We start from the raw sequence: 24,513 nt of genomic DNA on the forward strand, positions 1-24,513 counted from the left end.
CCCACATGAATACCTTTTCACTCCTGAATGCGTTAACATGTGTTGCTTCAAATGACCAGACTGTGTGAACCTAGCATCACATTCTGTGCATGAATACTTTTACACTCAAGTATGAATTAACAGGTGTTTCTTTAAATTGCTATCCAGTGTGAACCTAGCATCACACTCCCTACACAAATACCTTTTCACTCCTGAATGCGTTAACATGTGTCGCTTCAAAGTACCAGACTGTTTGAACCTAGCATGACATTTTGTACATGCATACTTTTTCACTCCTGAATGCGTTAACATGTGTTGCTTCAAATTACCAGAATGTGTGAACCTGGCATCACACTCCCCACATAAATACCTTTTCACTCCAGAATGCATTAAGATGTGTCGCTTCAAAGTACCAGACTGTGTGAACCTAGCATCACACTCCCCACATGAATACCCTTTCACTCCTAAATGCGTTAACTTGTGTCGCTTCAAAGTACCAGACTGTGTGAACCTAGCATTACATTCTGTGCATGAATACTTTTTCCCTCCAGAATGCGTTAACATGTGTCGCTTCAAAGTACCAGACTGTGTGAACCTAGCATTACACTCCCCACATGAATACCTTTTCACTCCTGAATGCGTTAACGTGTGTTGCTTCAAATTACGAGACTGTGTGAACCTAGCATCACATTCTGTGCATGAATACTTTTTCACTCCAGTGTGAATTAACAGGTGTTTCTTCAAACTGCTATCCAGTGTGAACCTAGCATCACACTCCCTACATAAATACTTTTTCACTCCTGAATGCGTTAACATGTGTTGCTTCAAATTACCAGAATGTGTGAACCTGGCATCACACTCCCCACATAAATACCTTTTCACTCCAGAATGCGTTAACATGTGTCGCTTCAAAGTACCAGACTGTGTGAACCTAGCATCACACTCCCCACATGAATACCTTTTCACTCCTGAATGCGTTAACTTGTGTCGCTTCAAAGTACCAGACTGTGTGAACCTAGCATCACATTCTGTGCATAAATACTTTTTCCCTCCAGAATGCGTTAACATGTGTCGATTCAAAGTACCAGACTGTGTGAACCTAGCATCACACTCCCCACATGAATACCTTTTCACTCCTGAATGCGTTACCATGTGTTGCTTCAAATGACCAGACTGTGTGAACCTAGCATCACATTCTGTGCATGAATAGTTTTTCACTCCAGTGTGAATTAACAGGTGTTTCTTCAAACTGCTATCCAGTGTGAACCTAGCATCACACTCCCTACATAAATACCTTTTCACTGCAGAATGCGTTAACATGTGTTGCTTCAAAGTACCAGACTGTGTGAACCTAGCTCCACAATCTGTACATGCATACTTTTTCACTCCTGTATGCGTTAACATGTGTTGCTTCAAAGAACCAAACTGTGTGAACCTAGCATCACACTCCCCACATGAATACTCCTTTTCACTCCTGAATGCATTAACTTGTGTCGCTTCAAAGTACCAGACTGTGTGAACCTAGCATGACATTCTGTACATGCATACTTTTTCTGTCCTGTATGTGTCAACATGTGTTGCTTCAAATTATCAGACAGTGTGAACCTAACGCCACACTCCGAAGGTTCCCCTTGCTTTAGCCAGGTATCACTATGAGCGCTGTCTGCAGCTTGTCCTTCCAATGTCGGCACTGTAGGCATGGTAGATGTGTTCTCTGTGGCAGCAACCCCTTTGACTGGCACTGGACAAAAAACAACACCAAAAGACATTCATTTAAGAATATAATTTATTATTGGTATCACATTTTTCTCCTGTTTCCTGTTTTGGACAATGTCATTCTCCTTGCTGGTTTAACACACCTAAAGCAGAAGCAGGCAATTTCAAAGCCAACTTACAGAAGAACCATCCCTTATTACACATTGTTAGGTTTACTGCTTACACCCAAAACAAAGGGTTTACAAACATTGAACATTTTCTTTCTAAATGAATTTTTTTTAAAAACACTACATACAAGTTACATCTCCGTTAGTCCATGCTATCCTACATCTCCGTTAATCCATGCTATCCTACATCTCCGTTAGTCCATGCTATCTCTTCAAGACAGGGTCAATGAATATGAGAACATCACTGGAGGCTCTGCGCGCAGAGTGACATCGTCATATCCATTGGCCTGAATGAATCCGAGGTGAAACGAATATCCCACGACCTATCAAAGGGGATTTTTGCTTTAAAATGTCATCACATGGTACAGATAAATCATCAGGACAACATTTTCATCGCAATATTGGTCATTTTAAAATTTCATTTTATTTGTCGTCTGCTATGGATCTGGCTGTGGAGCTTGACACCGACGGACTTTATTGCACCCTCTGCTTCTTTACATCTGTAAGGTGCAAGGGCTAGTTATTTTTCGGTAACTACCCAACCAAACAAATAAACTCCCAGCAACAGCATGAATCCTCGATAGCTCACGAGTTGAGGAACTACATTTTGTGGGCGTCACATTTGCGACTGAAAAGTTCCGAACGCTCTAATGTAGTAAAACTAATATCCGGAAACATTTCTTTTCTAACAGTAACATGCAGATTTGCACCATCATGGAACACTGTCTGGTGTTGTTAAATCATCATCAACTACTACTACTACGACAACTACGACAACTACTACTACTACGACTACTACTACTACATGGCCAAATCTCAAAATTTAAAACTCATCAGCCGGGCGAGTAACTTTCAGAAAGTCACTTGCGCGCCAGAAATTTCGCCGGCCCGGTGCATACCACACCACAAATTATGAGTGTTAATTTCTTTACACAATTAAAATAGCGGTGACACTGGAACATGTATGGCGATGATTTTGCAGACGACAGAAGTTTCTGCATCTGCAGTGTTCATATGGATTGAAACTCGAATGAATACATATTTATGGCATATTTAGAGTGCACGTGTGTGCACATCAGGGTGTTCGTACACTGAAGGAGAGTCTGCACGCGCACGACGGGGGGGGGGGGGGGGGGGGGGGAGAGAGAGAGAGAGAGAGAGAGAGAGAGAGAGAGAGAGAGAGAGAGAGAGAGAGAGAGAGAGAGAGAGAGAGAGAGAGAGAGAGAGAGACAAAGACACACACTCACAGACAGACACTCAGACAAAGAGAGAGAGAGAGAGAACTCAGAACTCAGAACTTTATTACATAACTTAAGGATAAAGGTTTTAGGCTTAGCCTAATCTTCCAACCTGTCCTTGGAACATATACAGAGAATAATTGTAAACGAAAGCAAAGACTGCGCACATACACACACACACACATCCACACCCACGTATACACACACACATGCACACATAAACTCACACACACACACACACATGCACACACACACACACACACACACACACATATACACACACACATGCTCGCGCGCGCGAGCGTGCGCTCGCATATCTACACACAAGCACATGCTATCATTTCATACCTAAAAGGAACAGTATCTAATCAAAGTATTAAACTAGTAAAACATCAAAATAATGGTCGAGTATAAACATAAACAAGAAGAGCAAACGCTCGATCGAGTCACTTTCGCAGTTCTGAATATCATATGAGGCATCAGATGGACAGGAAGAAATTGCTATTCACAACACAATGAGTCACGTTCACATAAAATTTGAGCCCGGTCACTTTTATAGTTTCCGAGAAAAGCCCAACGTTAAGTTGTGTGTTGCCGAACAGAAAAGGCTAGTTATCTCCCTTGTTTTTCTGATAACGTTCGTAAAAGGCTACAGATGTAAATACTTTGATGTAAAGAATAATCCTACAAAGTTTCAATCACATCCGATGAACTTTGTCAAAGATATAAAATGTCTAATTTTTCCTTTGACGCTGACCTGTGACCTTGAAAAAGGTCAAAGGTCAACGAAACCATCGTTAAAGTGTAGAGGTCATTGGAGGTCACGACTAAACAAAATATGAGCCCGATCGCTTTGATAGTTTCCGAGAAAAGTTTGTCAAAGATATAAAATGTCTAATTTTTCCTTTGACGCTGACCTGTGACCTTGAAAAAGGTCAAAGGTCAACGAAACCATCGTTAAAGTGTAGAGGTCATTGGAGGTCACGACTAAACAAAATATGAGCCCGATCGCTTTGATAGTTTCCGAGAAAAGTCCAACGTTAAGGTGGTGTCTACGGACGGCCGGACGGCCGGCCGGCCGGACAGACTAACACTGACCGATTACATAGTCACTTTTTCTCAAGTGACTCAAAAACAAAACACTTAAGAGCATTGCATACATTATCCGAGTACACAATGGAAACTAGACATCAGGGGCAGTTTATAGTGTGCTCAAATGTGTGTGCAACTGCCTTTTAAAGGCCTTTAATGATGCGGATCGTTTGATTTCTATTGGCAAAGAATTCCAAAGAGATGATCCTGAAAAAGCTAAGCTGGATTTATAAAGATCTATACGAGGAATTGGAGGAAGTAAATTTTGAGACCCATACCTCTTCGTAACATGTGTAAAATAGGATTGCACATAACTGGGCACATCGCCATGAACTACTTTATACATAAAGACAGCCTTATTGTATGCAAGGTGGGTTTTTAGGGGAAGGAAATTAAGGATGTTTAACTTCATTTCTGTAGACATGTGCGATTCATACAGGATAAGTTTTGCAGCACGACGGTACAAAGAATTGAGTTTTAATAAGTGAACATCGCTGCAGCCATCCCACAATGTCGAAGCAAAATTAATATGAGGCATTATATGAGCATGAACGAACATTTTTAATGTTTCAGACTTCGCATAATGTTTGAGTTTTGACAACAAATACAAATTCCTTGATAACACTTTGCAGAGGTTGTTTATGTGTGTTTGCCATTTCATTTCTTCATCAACAGTTACACCAAGTATGCGGTGTTCTTTAACTTGCTGTATTTGAGTTGTACCTAAGGACAGTTGTAATTTAAGAGGACTTAGCTGATGCTTTTGTCTTGTGGTAATAACAATGCTTTTAGTTTTTTCTGGGTGCAGTATCATGGCATTTGATGTGCACCATTTCGCAACTTCGTCCAAAGTGTTCTTCAGGGAAGAATTTACTGATTCCAACGAGGTGTTACTGGTATGGATAGACGAATCGTCTGCAAAAAACTCGCATTTGACTTTATCATCCGATACATGTAAAGGCAAATCATTAACGTAAATACAAAAGAGAATAGGTCCTAATATAGACCCTTGAGGGACGCCATGTCTTACTAGTGCAGTAGACGAATTCTGGCATTGTAGAGTGACATACTGTGTCCGGTCAGCAAGATACAATTTAAAGAAGTCACAGACCGAATCGTTTCTCAAATAATAGTGCAATTTTTTCAGCAATATGGAATGATCGACTAAGTCAAATGCTTTCTTAAAGTCCAAAAACAATGCTCCTGTAACTTCAGACTTGTTCATTGTTGACAGCCAAGCTTCGCAGAGAGACGTAAGAGCTGTGTGGCAAGAATGCTTGGACCGAAAACCGGATTGAAACTGATGGAACAAATTTTGTTCTTCCATGTAAGCAAGAAGATGCTTGTGCACATGCCTTTCTAATGGTTTTGACAAAACAGGCAGTAAAGAAATGGGTCTAAAATTACTTGGGTCTGAGAGATCTTTACATATGGGAAGGGGTATGACTTTGGCGCTTTTCAATTTAGACGGAAAGAGAGAGAGAGAGAGAGAGAGAGAGAGAGAGAGAGAGAGAGAGAGAGAGAGAGAGAGAGAGAGAGAGAGAGAGAGTCTCAGAAAGAGAGAGAGAGTGAGAGAGTGAGAGAGACTGACTGACTATTAGGGTTTAACGTCCTCTTAGACCAGCTGGTCTATATTGGGACATGTATTGGTAATACGTTGAAGATATGGTGTGATACTTGGATTCGAACAAGCCCGCTGTGGCTGTCTTCTTCGACACACCAGCATTGGGTTTGTCTCGTCAAAGTATCGACATACGATCATGATAATCGGAGACGAGAGATGATGCATGCGTGTCTTCGCGTTTTCCAAGCCCTGAGACTTTCGCTGTGAACGTAGGATCTTTTTCGTGCGCATGTGTGCACACGGGGTTGTTCGGACACCGAAGAGAGTCTGCACAAAGTTGACTCTGAGAAATAAATCTCTCGCCGAACGTGGGGATCGAACCCACGCTGATAGCGACCAACTGGCTACAAAGCCAGCGCGCTACCAACTGAGCTATGTCCCCGCCCAGGAGAGAGACTGTGAGAGAGAGAGAGAGAGAGAGAGAGAGAGAGAGAGAGAGAGAGAGAGAGAGAGAGAGAGAGAGAGAGAGGCAAAACCCAGAAAGTATCTAAAATCAACTCACCAAGCTTATGATGCTGACCAGAGAAAGAACAGAAGAAGAGCCGTGATGAGTCTCTTGAAGTCACAGCCACTCAGGACGATCTTCACGGCAAACCAGACAGCTAGAAGTAAACAAGTGAAGCTGAAAAAAATAATGAAATCCATGAGTACTGACAGAATGCTTGAAAGATAACGCTGCATAGACGGCCATGCACGCTTTACTCAAATTACGGACACACTCTTGGTGTATTAAAACAGATAAGGAAACAAAACTAGAAAAAACAAGTCGCGTAAGGCGAAATTACTACATTTATGATTTAGTCAAGCTGTCGAACTCACGGAATGAAACTGAACGCACTGTATTTTGTTCACCAAGACAGTACAGCTTCGTCAATCCCCGCGAGAAGGAAATCGCTCACCTTCCACGTGCAAAACGCAGTGAAATTAACACGACAGAATAGCGCGGTAGCGTATTGTGCTAAGCAGGAAAGAGAGCTTTTCTGAGCTTGTTTTGAATACAACCTATCATATTTACATGTTTTTGGAATCAGGAAATGATAAACAATAAGATGAAATCATTTTTGGATCGATTTCTTAAATTTTAATCTTAAGACTAATTAATCTATTTTCGTTAATTGTGATCACATTTTAAGAGTAAACATGACATATGTATATATTTTTAGATTCAGAATGTAATGAAGAATAGGATGCAATCAATTTTAAATGTTTGCGAAAAATCGATTTTAATGACAACTTTAATGAGCAAACTCATTAATTAATTTTTAAGCCTCCAAGCTGAAATGCAATATAAAAAGTCCGGGCTTCGTCGAAGATTACTTGACCAAAATTTCAACCAATTTGGTTGAAAAATGAGAGCGTGACAGCCTGTGCCGCCTCAGCTTTCACGACAAGCCGGATATGACGTCATCAAAGCTATTTATCAAAAAAATGAAAAAAACATCTGGAGATACCATACTCAGGATCTCTCATGTCAAGTTTCATGAAGATTGGTCCAGTAGTTTTCTCTGAATCGCTCTACACACACACACACACACATACACCCACGGACTTACATTGCCACCACGACCCTCGTCTCGATTCCCCCCTCTAAAACATGATTTAGTCAAAACTTGACTAAATGTAAAAACAGCCATACCAGCAGCACTGGAGCCGCCAGTAACTCAAAACTGCAGTTAAACAACAAAACACTTGGCAGGTAGGTGTTAAATATCCCATAACATCATTGCTGATACACTTCATTATTATAATTATGACTAACCAGGAGAGAAGGGTAATAAAGGTCCCACATGATTGATTACAACGACTGACCTTTTGGAACTGAAAGGTATCGCAGAAAACAAACACATGAAGATGTCCGTCTCGTTTCGAACAGAAGTGTGAATACACATGCTTGTTAAGTTTTTATTAACTTGGAATACGCGTCGACAACTGTATGGGTAAGGTTATACTAGCCTATTTACCTGTTTTCTGTCAACAAGAAAGTCAGCCTTATACACGTCTCAACCAAAGAACGCTTACTGGTAAAATGGCGACTAACAAGTTGTGATTATTTAGCTCACGGTATGATTTGGTGACGTCAGTACACGCGGAGTACCAGCCGTGCGACCAGCGTCCAATACAAGTGAGTGAAGCCGGATCACAATTATTGTTTCCGAGCAACGAACAGACTTTGGCGATTGGTGCGAGTTTTTTGCTTGACACTTGTACCGTAACTACCCCTCCTCCCCCCCCCCCCTCTCTCTCTCTCTCTCTGTCTACTTGCCTGTCTGACTCTGTCTCTCTCTTTTTCTCCCTCCCCCTCTCTCTCCCCGTCTTTCTCTCTCCAGCTCTCTCTCTCTCAGGCTCACGGCACTCACGCACACACACACGCGCTCAGTCGCGCGTTTGAAACCGTTGTAACTCTCAATGCAACACAAAGAAGAACGTGTTAAGCGCACACTGTTGTCACGATGTGCAGTTTTCAGATTCATTTAAAGGCTGACATAGTCCTATTTAATTAGTTTAATTACTTCCAGGGCTTTTCCGATCGTTGCGGGGATGTATAAATTAAGCTTCCTGCAAAGTTTTAGGTTTAAAGTCCTTACCAATTACGAAAAATAATTAATTCTTTATTGCTATGTTTAGTTCTCCAGGTCTTGGGCTATTTTTAGACCGTCAACACAGACAGAACAGCTTCGTCAATCCCCGCGTGAAGGAAATCGCTCACCTTCCACGTGCAAAACGTAGTGATATTGACAGCCAGATTAGCGCGGTAGCGTATTGTGCTAAGCAGGAAAGCGCGCTTTTCTGTATTCTTGTTAACTTCGTAATTTCTGGAAAACATCCACTTTCACGTTGAGACTGTTCTGTTTACATTCGACACTATCAAAACCACGTTGCAATACTGAAATATTTTTTTTCTGTGTTCGAAAGCTACAGCCAATCGTTATTATACCCCCTTAGGTACAGTTTTATAACATTATTGGCACATGTAAACAATAGGAATTAATTAATGAACGCTATGAAAAGGGCAGCCTTTAACTTACTTCAAGTGATATTTCTCGACACCACAAACTTTCGTTATGCGCCCGGCATTATGAAACAAGGAACTTAGTCGAAAAATATCGACAGGGGGCCGACAAATGGTTTAAATGTGAAATGTGTGTATAATAATGGGTGTGGGTCTGAAATCAAGTTAGGTAGTAGTTAACATTTGTTTAAAGAAAAAGAAGACAAGTACAGTAATGCAATATTTATTGTGAAAACCAACGATTGTACAAAGAACATGTGAGGCAACATTATGTCTATGATGGTGTGAAGAAAATTAGTTATGATTTATACTAATATTATTTAGACTTGAGACGGCCCTTGACTCAGACGACTCTGTAGACGGATTGGTTCCGTCCTAACGCAGAATGCAAGTGCGCAGTAGAACTGCTTACAAAACGATTATAACAAAACACTGATTCCATTATTGAAAAGGGGGTATCAGGTAATGCTATAGTTTTTACAAATTGTAGCAAAGTCGACTAACTTTACTATGCACGACGTTTGCTTGCAAATTACAACACAAACGCGAAAAACTTAACTATTTGTAGAGTTGTAAGGCATTGCAGACAAAGCAACTGCAAGAAAGTGAGGTTTTAGCAGTGTGGAAATCTGCTAAAAACGGTCTTATATCCCTTCCGTTAACATGGTTTCGTCCGGCCATACATGTAGGCTCTTTATGACACTGACCCTGAGCTGACCCTGAGGCCCTGAAAAGGTTTTCACGCAAAAATTCTCTCGAAGAACCAAATGGGTTCGGTGCATTTGTGAGTCTGTCACATGTTGAAGGGCCCCATACGGGTTGAAAGAGATAAGGTACTATGATACTATCGTGTTTTTTTGCAAACCTAGTGCACTACCGTTCTCACGAGATAAGTTACTTCTGTTTTGTTCCGTGTTTTTGTGTGTCCAATTGACACCATGTATGAGAGATGAAACAGAAAAGCCTGTTGTGAAAATGCACAAATTTGGAGCAAAAAACCAAACAAAACAAAAGTAACTGTTCTCATGAGAACAGCAAACAACGACACATGTTGACTGCCCTTAGGCCAAAAAAAAAAAATTGTCTGTTTCTGGTCACCCGACCGACCCTAAATTTCGGCGCCGACCCTAAACTTTTTTTTCTCCAAACTCCAATTTTTTTTTGTTTTTTTTGTGGTGGTATAAGGACAGGGTGAGAAAATGAACAACAAAAACGTGTGAAAACGAAAGTCCGCTGACGATTTGTAAATGTGTTGAGTGTCTTGTCTCTATGTATAGTGAATCCAGTCTCTTTGCGCGATTTTTAAAGTTAGTTTTATTGGTCTACATTTGGGAAAAAAAAAAAAAAAAAAAAAAAAAAAAAGCCGACCTACCGACCCTATTTTTTTTAGCCATGTTACCAGAAACAGATAATTTTTTTTGGGGGGCCTTAGCTAATTGAAGAAATCACCCCACTCCCCTCCCCCCTGCTGCTAGGTACACGTGTACTGAAGTTAACCTCTGGTTTGACCTGTGTGCCAAGAGTCAGATGAGAGAGAGACAAACCGAGAGCGAGAGCGAGCGAGAGAGAGAGAGAGACACACACACACAGAGACAGACATAGAAAGACAGAAGCGGAGAGACTCAGAGGGAGACACAGACAACTGACATACATACAGAGAGAGAGAGAGAGAGAGAGAGAGTGACGCCTTGCAAGGTTTTGACGGCTCGCCCCCATAATAATTATTGTAGTTCTGTAAGACGTTATTTCTGTTTCATTTATGTACTGCACGGTCATCTGAAGGTGGAGACAGTCACAACACTGTCACTGAGCTGTCAGCGCTCGCAATGTTTACTATTTCGACAACACGCATGACAGCAACATAAAATGTTCAAGTTGATGATGTACGTTAGCACACATATACACTTTTCTCTTACCTTGTTGTACTTGAAGTTTGTAGTTCCACGTGAACAAAATCTTCTCGCGCAAAAAGTATCCAGTGACCGGATGTTGTGCAAAAGACTCGCCTATTATGATATAAGGGTGCGTCGGTGTACACTATAACGAACGCATCTGTCAACCAAGCAAACATTGACATGTACAACACTTATGTTGACAATAGTTCTCATAAAAAACACGTTTTGTCACGCTTGAGAGCATTTCTATGCAAGTGGTGACTACATTATACGTGGTGACGCGCAAACATTATTGTAGACCCCTTGTGCATAAAAATAGATTCTTCCACATTCTTCCACACAAAGCTTGAAGGCCTCAATCTTCACGCGCAAAAACCGTAGACCAGATTAATAGGTGCTTGATTTTGGTATTTTGAATTACATAACATTAAACCTTAGTTGGGCTTCACGGTCATGGCAACAGCCATAATAATATTATATAATGTATAATATTATATTTCAGCATATGTAAATTACATGTCATCATACCAAACTGTCATACATTTTTATTCCTTCATTATTCTGATTGATCACAACCAAACCTACTATCCCCATTGGACACATCCAAATGCAAGCGCCTGTTCTTGACAATTTGCTGGGTGGGACTTTGCCAGACACACTGTTTGGCGCATGGCCTGTAGGTAAAATGTAAATAACAATGTATTTTCTAATTTGTGCACAAAAGGTTTTTTTTTTCTTGTTTTTTTAACATAACAATGTTTAATGTCACTGTATGTTTGAAAGACCATGGTCACATTTGTAAAATAAATGTTAAATTAGAAAATAAATAACACTTTGGTTCATGATTTTTTCTACACCTGTGCTAAAAATAAGACATAAAAATGTTGGTATATAAGTCACTCAAATACAACTAGGTATGAATGGCTCGGTTTGAGTTTGTTGCAGTTGACCCTGCACAATGCGACCTATCATGTTTTTGCGATTTTGCCGTCACCCCTCCCATAGGGTGACGTATTTCACAACTTCCTGTGTTACACAAACTCTGTGATGACCAATTTCGCCTTCACTCCTCCCATAGGGTGACGGATTTCACAACTTTCTACAGATGAACAATGTTGCCTCCACCCCTCCCATAGGGTGACGGATGTCACAACTTCCTGTGTACACAAACTGATGACGTATTTCACAACAAAATGGCGCTGCCCATGGTCAACCTCGAAACTATCCGTATAGAATGGGGGCGTCCTCGCCCCCATAATCATACGCTGTATCTTTCCCCCTAGCGTGTTCTGGCAGACGACACACTACACATCGATGTTATCTCCCTTGGTGAACCTGACAAGAGTTGTTGTCTCTCTTATACCTTGACCAGACAAAACTGAGACATTCCACGAGTCAGGGAAATAAACAACAGAGCTGTTTTTCGAGAAAATGAGGGCCAGTTATCAGTTATTGGACAGTTGTATATAAAACATAATGCTTTTTTAGTTCGACGTCATGTTTGCAACTGCTCAGATTTTGTAACTAGACATGCTTTTTTCTTGAAGTACAATTAAAAAAAAAGTCTCGATCGCTGCTAAATCGAACCTCAGTCAGCAAGTTGAGCATTTCGATAAGTGATATTGCTGCAACAAAGCCATGACTGATAAGGTGACGGCACTGAAGGCTGCTGTTGCGTGAACTGTGAAGCGAGACCGGCAGCGCATGTATGTATTATGCAAGTGGAATCCCTCTCTCTTTCTCTCTCTCTCTCCAAACCTTTTCGTTGAAAAAATGAACATTTATGTTATCTCTCATTCTATCCCTCCCATCGCTCTCACGTATAGCTAAGATATTGTTACACACCCGGTATAGGGGTGTGTATAGGTTTCGGTCGATGTGTTTGTTTGTTTGTTTGTTTGTTTGTTTGTTTGTGTGTTTGTGTTCGCATATAGATCTCAAGAATGAACGGACCGATCGTCACCAAACTTGGTGAACAGGTTCTATACATTCCTGAGACGGTCCTTACAAAAATTGGGACCAGTCAAACACACGGTTAGGGAGTTATTGGTGGATTAAAATTATACAAGGACTTATAGAGGGACATCTTAATGGTCAAAGGGAAATAACCATTCTCACTCAGTCACTGCCACCAACTGAGAAGGTTATTTCCCTTTGACTGGGGTGTTTTTCCTACCTCGGAGGAATTTCTTGTTTTAATTGTATTTGTTGTTGGTGTTGTTGTTGAACCAGGGCTGTGACAAAATTGAATTTTCAAGTCTACTTTTTTCATCTGGGTCGACTTTGTTCTTTTGGCGAATGTGAAGATAAAGGAAAGGAAGAGATGGGAAATCATGAATACGAGGGTCATAATTGGTCAGAGGTAAGCCCATTCAGGGTGGTGCCATAAGTAGGTTTATTGCATTTCGGAAGACATTTAGAGAAGTATATTTCGATCGCCCTAAAGAAAAATCGATAAAAAATAGTTTACTTGCCCAAGGCCTTGGAACTCTTGGTATTCCGTCAAGTGCCCATTGCTCATTATAACTGACTATAGTTTGCAAGAAAACAATGCATACAAAGCCTTCAAGAAGTGAATTTGCAATGATACCAAGTGACGACTGACAGCTAGCTACCTCTAGATTTGCTTTTGACTAATTGGTGCTGGAAATGAGCTCTAGCCCTGAGTGTGGATCTGAATCTTGAATCAAGTATCATGATAACAAAATGTGAAGTTCGGTAAGTAGTATAGGCATAAACCAATGCCTATCTATACTACTTCGGTACTTCTTGTGTGAAAATAGAAATTTACCTGCACTGACATCAGTGCACTGGAGCTATACAGGGCCCTTTCTGACCTGTCTGAAACACATCAGTTTGGCAGGTCCCCTCTATAACCGTATTGTGCGACTGGCGCACACAGTCACAGTTCACAATTTAAAAAGAAGTACATTATGCGTTCAACACTTCCCACGTGAAGGCAGTGTGACACAGCTCTAAAAAAAAAACCCAACCAGGTTCCACAGGCATGCGAAGCATTTATTTTTTGTTTACACAAAATTTGTTTGTTTGTTTGTTTGCTTAACGCCCAGCCGACCACGAAGGGCCATATCAGGGCGGTGCTGCTTTGACATATAACGTGCGCCACACACAAGACAGAAGTCGCAGCACAGGCTTCATGATGTCTCACCCAGTCACATTATTCTGACACCGGACCAACCAGTCCTAGCACTAACCCCATAATGCCAGACGCCAGGCGGAGCAGCCACTAGATTGCCAATTTTAAAGTCTTAGGTTTGACCCGGCCGGGGTTCGAACCCACGACCTCCCGATCACGGAGCGGACGCGGCCTTACCACTAGGTCAACCGTGCCGGTAGAGAGAGACATAGATAGAATATTGGGTGTATACACGTAGTATACGTGCTCGTGCCTGCGTGCGTTCGTGTGCAAAAGTTGTGTGCGTGCATGTGTGCCGCGCGTGTGTCGGTATGCATGCATGCGAGCGTGTGTGTGTGTGTGTGTGTGTGTGTGTGAGAGAGAGAGAGAGAGAGAGAGAGAGAGAGAGAGAGAGAGAGAGAGAGAGAGAGAGAGCTCGGAGACTGAGAGAGAGAGAGAGAGAGAGTGAGAGTGTGTGTGTGTGTGTGCCGGTGTGTGTGTGTGTGTGTGACAAACTTAACAAAGGACATGCAGCAGTCTGTAAAAAGTAGGATGATTATAATTGCAACGATTAAAGATCTTTCAAGCTCCCAACTTTGAACGGCCCCCAAATATGCAAACATCATTGTCACCGACTCAGCTCAGTGGATTTGATGGTCCTATCATTACAATCGTTATATAATACAGTGGAACCCCCCTTTTAAGACCTAAACAAATCTGAGAAAATCAGATCTTAAATAGCAGGGAGTGTTATGATGGGTGGCCGTTGTTTGTGGTCAGGCATTGATTCAACAAGACCGAGTCAGTCTCATGACAAGTGCTTCTTTATTCGTGATGGCGGAAGAAGGGCAGGGAAGTTACTCTGCATAATGTACATTACATCTGGGGCGGATTGTCTCCCATGGTCTGTGTATCATGTACAATGTTACATCTCCCTTTGTTTAAAGAAAATTTAATGCATCACATTTTAAAGGAAGATTTCCGTTGACTATAATAAAATGTATTATTGCTTTATCAACGGCTGGATTCAGGATGAGTATTAACTTTAATACTGATAATTTCAAATAGTCAAGCATTTGGCACAACGTTGACTTTTCATTATCTGATACAGGGATGAATGAAACGATAGCACTATCAAGTTAGAATACAATAGCATTATTTTTACAGGGTCTTTCACCTGAGTCTTTGTTTTCACTTCACAGGGTCTTTCACCTGAGTCTCTGGGTCACTTCCTAGTGTGAGTACGTATGCTTGTTTGTGTATGTGAATGTTTTCTAGAGGTCCATCTTCTTTGGAGCAGTCACGACTACGGCCGCTTCTAGTCATGGTTGTTGTCATGGCTGGCTTTGGAGTGTGGGGAGTCGGCTGGGTGTCTGCTACCGGTGTTGAAGTTGCTGGGTCATCAGGTATGGGAGGGGTGGTCTTTGCTGCTCGCAGGAAGCGTCTGTTCCTTCTGTAGCTGCCTCCGTCAGGAGTCTGTACCACAAAGGAGCGTGGTGCAGTATGTTGGGCAGTTATGGTGGCGGGTTGCCAGTTGTCGCCCTTGTGCAGCTGGACGTGTACCTGGTCGCCTTTGTCGACAGGTGGTAGTGGTTGGGCAGACTTATTGTAGTGTCTACCTTGGGCCTTTTGTAGATGCTGTCGGCGTTGGACGACGATTTCGGGGTCGATCGTGTTGGGTGTGAGCTGATGGCTGGTGGAGGAAAGGCATGCTCTCAGCTGACGGCCCATAAGAAGTTGAGCGGGTGATGCCAGTCCATCTACCGGGGTGGTGCGGTATTAAAGGATGCTGAGCAATGCGCTGTGACCAGTTGAGGAGGTCAGTGGCAACTTTTTGCCATGGTCGGGATGGGACGCTGTGGGAGCGGAGAGGTTGTTTTGGGTTGGAGGGAAGTTTGGGGATGCAGATGGGACATGAGGATACAGTTTTCTGGATGGTAGTAACCATGCCTGGCCAGAACAGGATTTCCCTGGCGCGTTGTGTGGTTTTCTGGATGGCAGTAACCATGCCTGGCCAGAACAGGATTTCTCAGTCTGGCGCGTTGTGTGGTTTTCTGTATGGCAGTAACCATGCCTGGCCAGAACAGGATTTCTCTGGCGCGTTGTGTGGTTTTCTGTATGGCAGTAACCATGCCTGGCCAGAACAGGATGTCTCTGGCGCGTTGCGTGGTTTTCTGGATGGCAGTAACCATGCCTGGCCAGAACAGGATGTCTCTGGCGCGTTGTGTGGTTTTCTGGATGGCAGTAACCATGCCTGGCCAGAACAGGATTTCTCTGGCGCGTTGCGTGGTTTTCTGGATGGCAGTAACCATGCCTGGCCAGAACAGGATTTCTCTGGCGCGTTGCGTGGTTTTCTGGATGGCAGTAACCATGCTTGGCCAGAACAGGATTTCTCTGGCGCGTTGCGTGGTTTTCTGGATGGCAGTAACCATGCCTGGCCAGAACAGGATTTCTCTGGCGCGTTGTGTGGTTTTCTGGATGGCAGTAACCATGCCTGGCCAGAACAGGATTTCTCTGGCGCGTTGTGTGGTTTTCTGGATGGCAGTAACCATGCCTGGCCAGAACAGGATTTCTCTGGCGCGTTGTGTGGTTTTCTGTATGGCAGTAACCATGCCTGGCCAGAACAGGATTCTCTGGCGCGTTGTGTGGTTTTCTCGATGCCCAAGTGTCCTTCGTGTATCGTCGTCAGCATCGCGGAGCGCATGGCAGAGGGGACGAAGATCTTCTCTCCTTTGAAGATGATGTCGTCAGCATCGCGGAGCGCATGGCAGAGGGGACGAAGATCTTCTCTCCTTTGAAGATGATGTCGTCAGCATCGCGGAGCGCATGGCAGAGGGGACGAAGATCTTCTCTCCTTTGAAGATGATGTCGTCAGCATCGCGGAGCGCATGGCAGAGGGGACGGAGATCTTCTCTCCTTTGAAGATGATGTCGTCAGCATCGCGGAGCGCATGGCAGAGGGGACGAAGATCTTCTCTCCTTTGAAGATGATGTCGTCAGCATCGCGGAGCGCATGGCAGAGGGGACGAAGATCTTCTCTCCTTTGAAGATGATGTCGTCAGCATCGCGGAGCGCATGGCAGAGGGGACGAAGATCTTCTCTCCTTTGAAGATGATGTCGTCAGCATCGCGGAGCGCATGGCAGAGGGGACGGAGATCTTCTCTCCTTTGAAGATGATGTCGTCAGCATCGCGGAGCGCATGGCAGAGGGGACGAAGATCTTCTTTCCTTTGAAGATGATGTCGTCAGCATCGCGGAGCGCATGGCAGAGGGGACGAAGATCTTCTTTCCTTTGAAGATGATGTCGTCAGCATCGCGGAGCGCATGGCAGAGGGGACGAAGATCTTCTCTCCTTTGAAGATGATGTCGTCAGCATCGCGGAGCGCATGGCAGAGGGGACGAAGATCTTCTCTCCTTTGAAGATGATGCCGTCGATGATAGAAAGCTCGTCTCTGTAATTCCAAAATTCCAGGATGTTCTGAGGACACTCTTGGCGTCGTTCAGGCCAGCCATTTTGGATAGCTGTCTTTAGTTGATAGAGCTCTTGGTCTTATTGTGTAGCCGCACGTAATTTCTCCATCTTGGTATCACTGATTGGAAGGTTCTTGATTACAGAATGCACCTGTACGTTGAGGTCTTCTGAGGGCGTCGGCGCCAGGTTCGGCTGGGATGAATTTGCGCGACAGTGTGTCCACAACAGGGATGTTCTTTCCTGGAACGTGTACGATCTTCAGGCTGTACTTCTGAAGCTGTAGAAGCATGCGCTGAAGTCTGGGCGATGCAGCTGCCAGGGGCTTCTTGGTGATACTCTCTAGTGGTTTATGGTCGGAGTGGACGATGACTTCACGGCCGTAGAGGTATTGGTGGAATCTGCGACAACCGAAAAGAATGGCGTACAGCTCCTTCTCAATTTGAGCATAGTTCTGTTCTGTTTGGGTCAGTGCTTTCGAGGCGAAAGCTACAGGGTTGTTGTCTTGGAATATTGCAGCCTTAAGTCCAAACTTGCTGGCCGCGTCTACCTCGAGTCTGACTTCCTTCTTTGGTTCAAAAAAGGCGAGAACAGGTTGACTGGTGATTATGTTCTTGACTTTCTGTAGTGCCGTCTTTTGCTGATCATCCCAAATGAACTCTGCGTCTTCTTTGAGAAGATCGCGCATCGGCTTGGTTGTCTCAGAGAGCTGTGGTGCAAACTTTGCCAGGTAGGAAGAAGGGCAGGGAAGTTACTCTGCATAATCTACATTACATCTGGGGCGGATTGTCTCCCATGGTCTGTGTATCATGGACAATGTTACAGGGAGTCTTAAAGGCACAGTAAGCCTCCCATAAACCATCACAGATACTGTCAGGCTTTTACACACAGTGCAAACACCCTTCCATTTGAACGCTCACCAAACGGGAACATCCTATGTGCCCTACGTAAAGAGCGAGCAATTTTCAAAGAATTAATGTTGTGGATTGTGCCAGAGACAATCGGACCGTGGTGCGTTTTGGCGCTAGACCTAACTTTTAAAATCTAAATAATAAATTGACAGCTTGTCACACAAACATTCTTAAATCATAAAAGAAGTCTTTTTTCATCAAGACAAGATCAGTACAATTCGAAGTTTTGAAAGTTTGAAAAAAGAAAAGCCCGGAAGCAGGGTCACGCAAGGTCGTGGTTCTCGTAGCAGACGACGGTTTATACCTATCACCAGTTCCTCTGAACAGTCAAAAGTCATCGCTAGAGTTCTTGTGAACCACAGCCGTTTGTTTCGTGCATAGTCCATTCAAATTACTAACTGATGACTACATTGTGAAAAAGGGAAACTTGAGCACACGGGTTCACGATGGCTCAGGGGTACCTAGGATGTTCCCGTTTGGTGAGCGTTTAAATGGAAGGGTGTTTGTACTGTGTTTAAAACCATGACAGTATCTGTGATGGTTTACGGGAGGCTTACTGTGCCTTTAAACTGGGGGTAAGTTTACAGGGGTTTTGAAAACAAATCTGAGAAAACAAGGTCTTATAAAAGGGCGGAAGTCTTTAATCGGGGAAGGGGGGTGGGGTGTCTTAAAAAAGGGGTTAGGCATAGATAATCTAAGCCAACTCACACGGGGCAAAACCATGCCGTATTTTGTTTGTTTGTTTGCTTAACGCCCAGCCGACCACGAAGGGCCATATCAGGGCGGTGCTGCTTTGACATATAACGTGCGCCACACACAAGACAGAAGTCGCAGCACAGGCTTCATGTCTCACCCAGTCACATTATTCTGACACCGGACCAACCAGTCCTAGCACTAACCCCATAATGCCAGACGCCAGTCGGAGCAGCCACTAGATTGCCAATTTTAAAGTCTTAGGTTTGACCCGGCCGGGGTTCGAACCCACAACCTCCCGATCACGGGGCGGACGCCTTACCACTAGGCCAACCGTGCCGGTCACCACCATGCCGTATAGAATGCATATTAAAAACACAGTGTTTAGTGTTTACTGCTTGTTTTGTCAAATCAGAATAATCATTCAACCAAAATGTAATAAGAGGTTTGAGTCGGTTCACGCTCATGAAAACACCTATCGTTTTTACGTGGCAACGCTTGCTGTGCAAAAATCTCGTATACAGTACTCCTGTGAACCTGTGTTGATGGCTGCAGTTATCTCTCTTGTACTGAAGGGTTTGAAGGTTTCCACTGATCACAGCGAGACCGAAGGATTCTGCGGCAAGTGACAAATCATTTCTCACTGACATGGCATTGTTTTATCAAGAACATCCCCGCTGAATTGAAATGTACATTTCTAACCAAAGGCGCTATTCGATCGTCTTTCCATTGTACTCTTTTCTACGAAAAGGGGAAAAGGGCCGGTCATTCGTCGTCTGCAAGTTTTGATTTTCATGCGAAACGGAATCGGCAAAACACGGAGACAGCTCATAGTAGAGACTAAAGAAAGCATCGTATCACGTATCGATAACGGACTGTAAGTGAGTGAGGTATCAAATATACGTCAGATGAATCAAACAACTGTAGGGAAAGTGCACATTGCTGCCGACGAAACGACTCGGGGGCAAGTCAGACAAAGTCGGAAAGACAGAAGAAATTTACTCATGCAGGTGTGTCTGGCAACTCGTTTAATGACCTCGAAAAAAGTAAGGAGGAAAAACGACACAACATTCCTTTCGGCACTTTTTAAGGATCAACGTATCATGCTGAAGAACACACAAGAACAGTTACGCGTTAGTATTATTGTTGTCGCCTGTTTCATGCCAACTTGTTTTGGGGGAAAAAAAAAGGGGGAATTGGCAAGAAAAAAATTGGAGGTCAGACTTACTGTACCTTGTATACATATATAATGTGTATCGGAAAAGAATTATATAACTACTAAATAGAACAGTCGGTTCTACGGGGCACTCAGTGTTGGCCCAGTGAAAACAATGAATGTTTTAACTGGGGTTGGATCACTTTCAATGTTAGTTTCTTTTTCTCCAAATGTACTTGTGCGATTATCCCTCAGTTACATAATAATTGTGTTATCACAACATTAAACATTCATCAGTTATCAAACAAAACCTTAAGGGCATTGGTTATTAATGGTTAAAACCGCTTATATTCATCGTGGAATGAAATATGAACAGGGCAAAGTCCTGTGCATGAGATACTGCGTGGATGTTAAATATTGGGCAGATGTAGCACAGTTTTGTGATTTCAAGACAAAAGTGCCTTCGTTCACAGGTCTGACGTGATTGTGCACTGGAAGTATTCAGAACACATTGTCTCGCTCCCACAAAGTTGAGACAAAATCCGATCAAAACTGACTGGAATTTACTGATGCCATTTGACCACCAGTTGGAATCTACTGAAGAATGCAGCAAAAAACAACATTCGGCCTACCAACTCGGTCTACACTTGCAGTGCACAGCTTCGTGGAACAAAAACAAAAACAACCACACAACAACAACAACCCAAACCACTCCACAACGTCTATTAAGATCCTTGCAGTGTTTCTATCAAAACGCTATCGGCAAGTCCTGCATGACTGGGAAAGAAAACACCAGCAAGCAACGAATATTCTGAGGAATAATTCAAAGGTAAGGTGAGCTTTTTCTTTTTCCTTTGTTTACTCGTACCAATGACTGGCAGCGAAGAAATGAGAAACGCTGCCGTCAGATAGTTTTGTGTATCTTTTTAAACACTGTTTTTATGTTTGGAGTAAATATAAAGGCGACAGTTTACATTTAACGTAGCAGTAAGACGTTCCACCAAGTAAGATAAAAACCTACATGTAGTTAATCGATGTTTTGCTTTGAAATAACGATCATGGCGATAGGGCCAAGAAAACAAATGTTGGGTTAGGGTAACCCGACCGACCCTATTTTTTGTCGCCAACCCTAATTGTTTTTTATATTTAGTCAAGTTTTGACTAAATATTTTAACATCGAGGGGGAATCGAAACGAGGGTCGTGGTGTATGTGCGTCTGTCTGTCTGTCTGTGTGTGTGTGTAGAGCGATTCAGACTAAACTACTGGACCGATCTTTATGAAATTTGACATGAGAGTTCCTGGGTATGAAATCCCCGAACGTTTTTTTCATTTTTTTGATAAATGTCTTTGATGACGTCATATCCGGCTTTTCGTGAAAGTTGAGGCGGCACTGTCACGCCCTCATTTTTCAACCAAATTGGTTGAAATTTTGGTCAAGTACTCTTCGACGAAGCCCGGGGTTCGGTATTGCATTTCAGCTTGGTGGCTTAAAAATTAATTAATGACTTTGGTCATTAAAAATCGGAAAATTGTAAAAAAAAAATAAAAATTTATAAAACGATCCAAATTTACGTTTATCTTATTCTCCATCATTTGCTGATTCCAAAAACATATAAATATGTTATATTCGGATTAAAAACAAGCTCTGAAAATTAAATATATAAAAATTATTATCAAAATTTTTTTTTCGAAATCAATTTAAAAACACTTTCATCTTATTCCTTGTCGGTTCCTGATTCCAAAAATATATAGATATGATATGTTTGGATTAAAAACACGCTCAGAAAGTTAAAACGAAGAGAGGTACAGAAAAGCGTGCTATCCTTCTCAGCGCAACGAATACCCCGCTCTTCTTGTCAATTCCACGTGCACTGCCTTTGCCACGGGCGGTGGAGTGACGATGCTACGAGTATACGGTCTTGCTGCGTTGCGTTGCGTTCAGTTTCATTCTGTGAGTTCGACAGCTACTTGACTAAATATTGTATTTTCGCCTTACGCGACTTGTTTATATTTAGTCAAGTTTTGACTAAATATTTTAACATCGTGGGGGAATCGAAACGAGGGTCGTGGTGTATGTGCGTGTGTCTGTCTGTCTGTCTGTCTGTGTGTGTGTGTAGAGCGATTCAGACTAAACTACTGGACCGATCTTTATGAAATTTGACATGAGAGTTCCTGGGTATGAAATCCCCGAACGTTTTTTTCATTTTTTTGATAAATGTCTTTGATGACGTCATATCCGGCTTTTCGTGAAAGTTGAGGCGGCACTGTCACGCCCTCATTTTTCAACCAAATTGGTTGAAATTTTGGTCAAGTAATCTTCGACAAAGCCCGGACTTCGGTATTGCATTTCAGCTTGGTGGCTTAAAAATTAATTAATGACTTTGGTCATTAAAAATCTGAAAATTGTAAAAAAAAATAAAAATTTATAAAACGATCCAAATTTACGTTTATCTTATTTTCCATCATTTGCTGATTCCAAAAACATATAAATATGTTATATTCGGATTAAAAACAAGCTCTGAAAATTAAATATATAAAAATTATTATCAAATTTTTTTTTCGAAATCAATTTAAAAACACTTTCATCTTATTCCTTGTCGGTTCCTGATTCCAAAAATATATAGATATGATATGTTTGGATTAAAAACACGCTCAGAAAGTTAAAACGAAGAGAGGTACAGAAAAGCGTGCTATCCTTCTCAGCGCAACGAATACCCCGCTCTTCTTGTCAATTCCACGGGCACTGCCTTTGCCACGGGCGGTGGAGTGACGATATCTACGAGTATACGGTCTTGCTGCGTTGCGTTGCGTTCAGTTTCATTCTGTGAGTTCGACAGCTACTTGACTAAATATTGTATTTTCGCCTTACGCGACTTGTTCATTTCTCAAAAAAACCCAACTTTTGGCACATTTTGCGAACCATACCGAGACTAAGGGAAGTAACCTCCTTTAAACTCGACTAAATCTTAAAAAAAAGAAGGAAAAAAAGCCGAAATACCGACCCTATTTTGTTTTCGTCACGTTACCCTAAACCAACATATATTTTTGTTTGGCCCAGTGTATGTGGGTCGTTCTCAAAAAAGGTCTACCAAATGTGTGACACAGACTCAAAAAAATAAAATCGTCCAAACATTATCATTGTTGGGGCTTATATAGTTTAAATATTCCTTTATCTGAAAATGTAAGAAAGAACTGAAAGCTGTCAGACATAGCATTTTTGAGTTATGAACTTTTGAATGCCATCATTGTCAATACCTTAGTCGTGTAACGTGGAAACCAAACGGCCATTATAATCATGGAAGACAACCAGAACATGAAGTGTTCATTATGATGTTTTTTTGTTTTGTTATGTTTAAATGCAAGGTGGTAAAGCATGAAAACTAACTTTTTGACAATGTGGTTATTTGTATGTGAAGTAATTAATGCATGTGTACAGAATTTTCGCATGGCCCTAGCACCTAAACATTTTTTGTTCGTATCAGAAAAGCCTCATTGATAACTAAGGGCTTCAGACACACACAAAACAATACAAACTGTGAAACAGCAAATTGTTAAAGAAAAAAATGAAACCAAATGATCTGCTGCTATCTAGCTGCTGCTTTATATTAATTTTTTTTAAAGAAAACATTATAAATGTCACGTGGAAACCAAAATGACGGAGAAATCAAAATAACCTAAAGATGTTTGTTTTTAATCTTGAGCACTTCACAATGAATACATGGAAAAAAGACTAATGTAAGTGCTAAAATGAAGTAAATTAATTAATTAATAAGCAATATTAGCTACATCTGATTATATTCGTAACAGAGGCGAAAGACGTAGGAAGCGAAATTTGAATAGAGCAATATGGCGATTCAGGCAGTGGACTGGGTGGCCGAGTGGTAACGCACTTGCGCTCGGAAGCGAGAGGTTGCGAGTTCGACCCTGGGTCAGGGCGTTAGCAATTTCTCCCCCCTTTCCTAACCTAGGTGGTGGGTTCAAGTGCTAGTCTTTCGGATGAGACGAAAAACCGAGGTCCCTTCGTGTACACTACATTGGGGTGTGCACGTTAAAGATCCCACGATTGACAAAAGGGTCTTTCCTGGCAAAATTGTATAGGCATAGATAAAAAATGTCCACCAAAATACCCGTGTGACTTGGAATAATAGGCCGTGAAAACTAGGATATGCGCCGAAATGGCTGCGATCTGCTGGCCGATGTGAATGCGTGATGTATTGTGTAAAAAAAATTCCATCTCACACGGCCTAAATAAATCCCTGCGCCTTGAATATGTGCGCGATATAAATTGCATAAAAAAAGAATAAAAAATAAATAAAATCCCTGCGCTTAGAACTGTACCCACGGAATACGCGCGATATAAGCCACATATTGATTGATTGATTGATGTGCTCAAAACTGTGTCAGGATTAATCCGCGTGTGTGTTTAGC

At 42.2% G+C, this 24,513-nt stretch overlaps 1 protein-coding gene across 1 annotated transcript; it reads right to left on the reverse strand.

Annotated features, from left to right (window-relative positions):
* Positions 1-47: 47 nt before the first annotated feature.
* LOC138959416 (gastrula zinc finger protein XlCGF57.1-like) lies at positions 48-7,857 on the reverse strand. The gene is made up of 5 exons (XM_070330898.1): positions 7,778-7,857; positions 6,319-6,438; positions 1,415-1,720; positions 561-947; positions 48-70 (listed from the first exon to the last, which is right to left on the reverse strand). The coding sequence occupies exons 3-5, from the start codon at positions 1,677-1,679 to the stop codon at positions 48-50; spliced, it is 675 nt and encodes a 224-aa protein (XP_070186999.1). The 5' UTR covers positions 1,680-1,720; positions 6,319-6,438; positions 7,778-7,857.
* Between the last annotated feature and the right edge of the window lie 16,656 nt (positions 7,858-24,513).

This window comes from Littorina saxatilis, linkage group LG2 (assembly GCF_037325665.1).
Source record: "Littorina saxatilis isolate snail1 linkage group LG2, US_GU_Lsax_2.0, whole genome shotgun sequence".
Classification (NCBI taxonomy): domain Eukaryota; kingdom Metazoa; phylum Mollusca; class Gastropoda; order Littorinimorpha; family Littorinidae; genus Littorina; species Littorina saxatilis.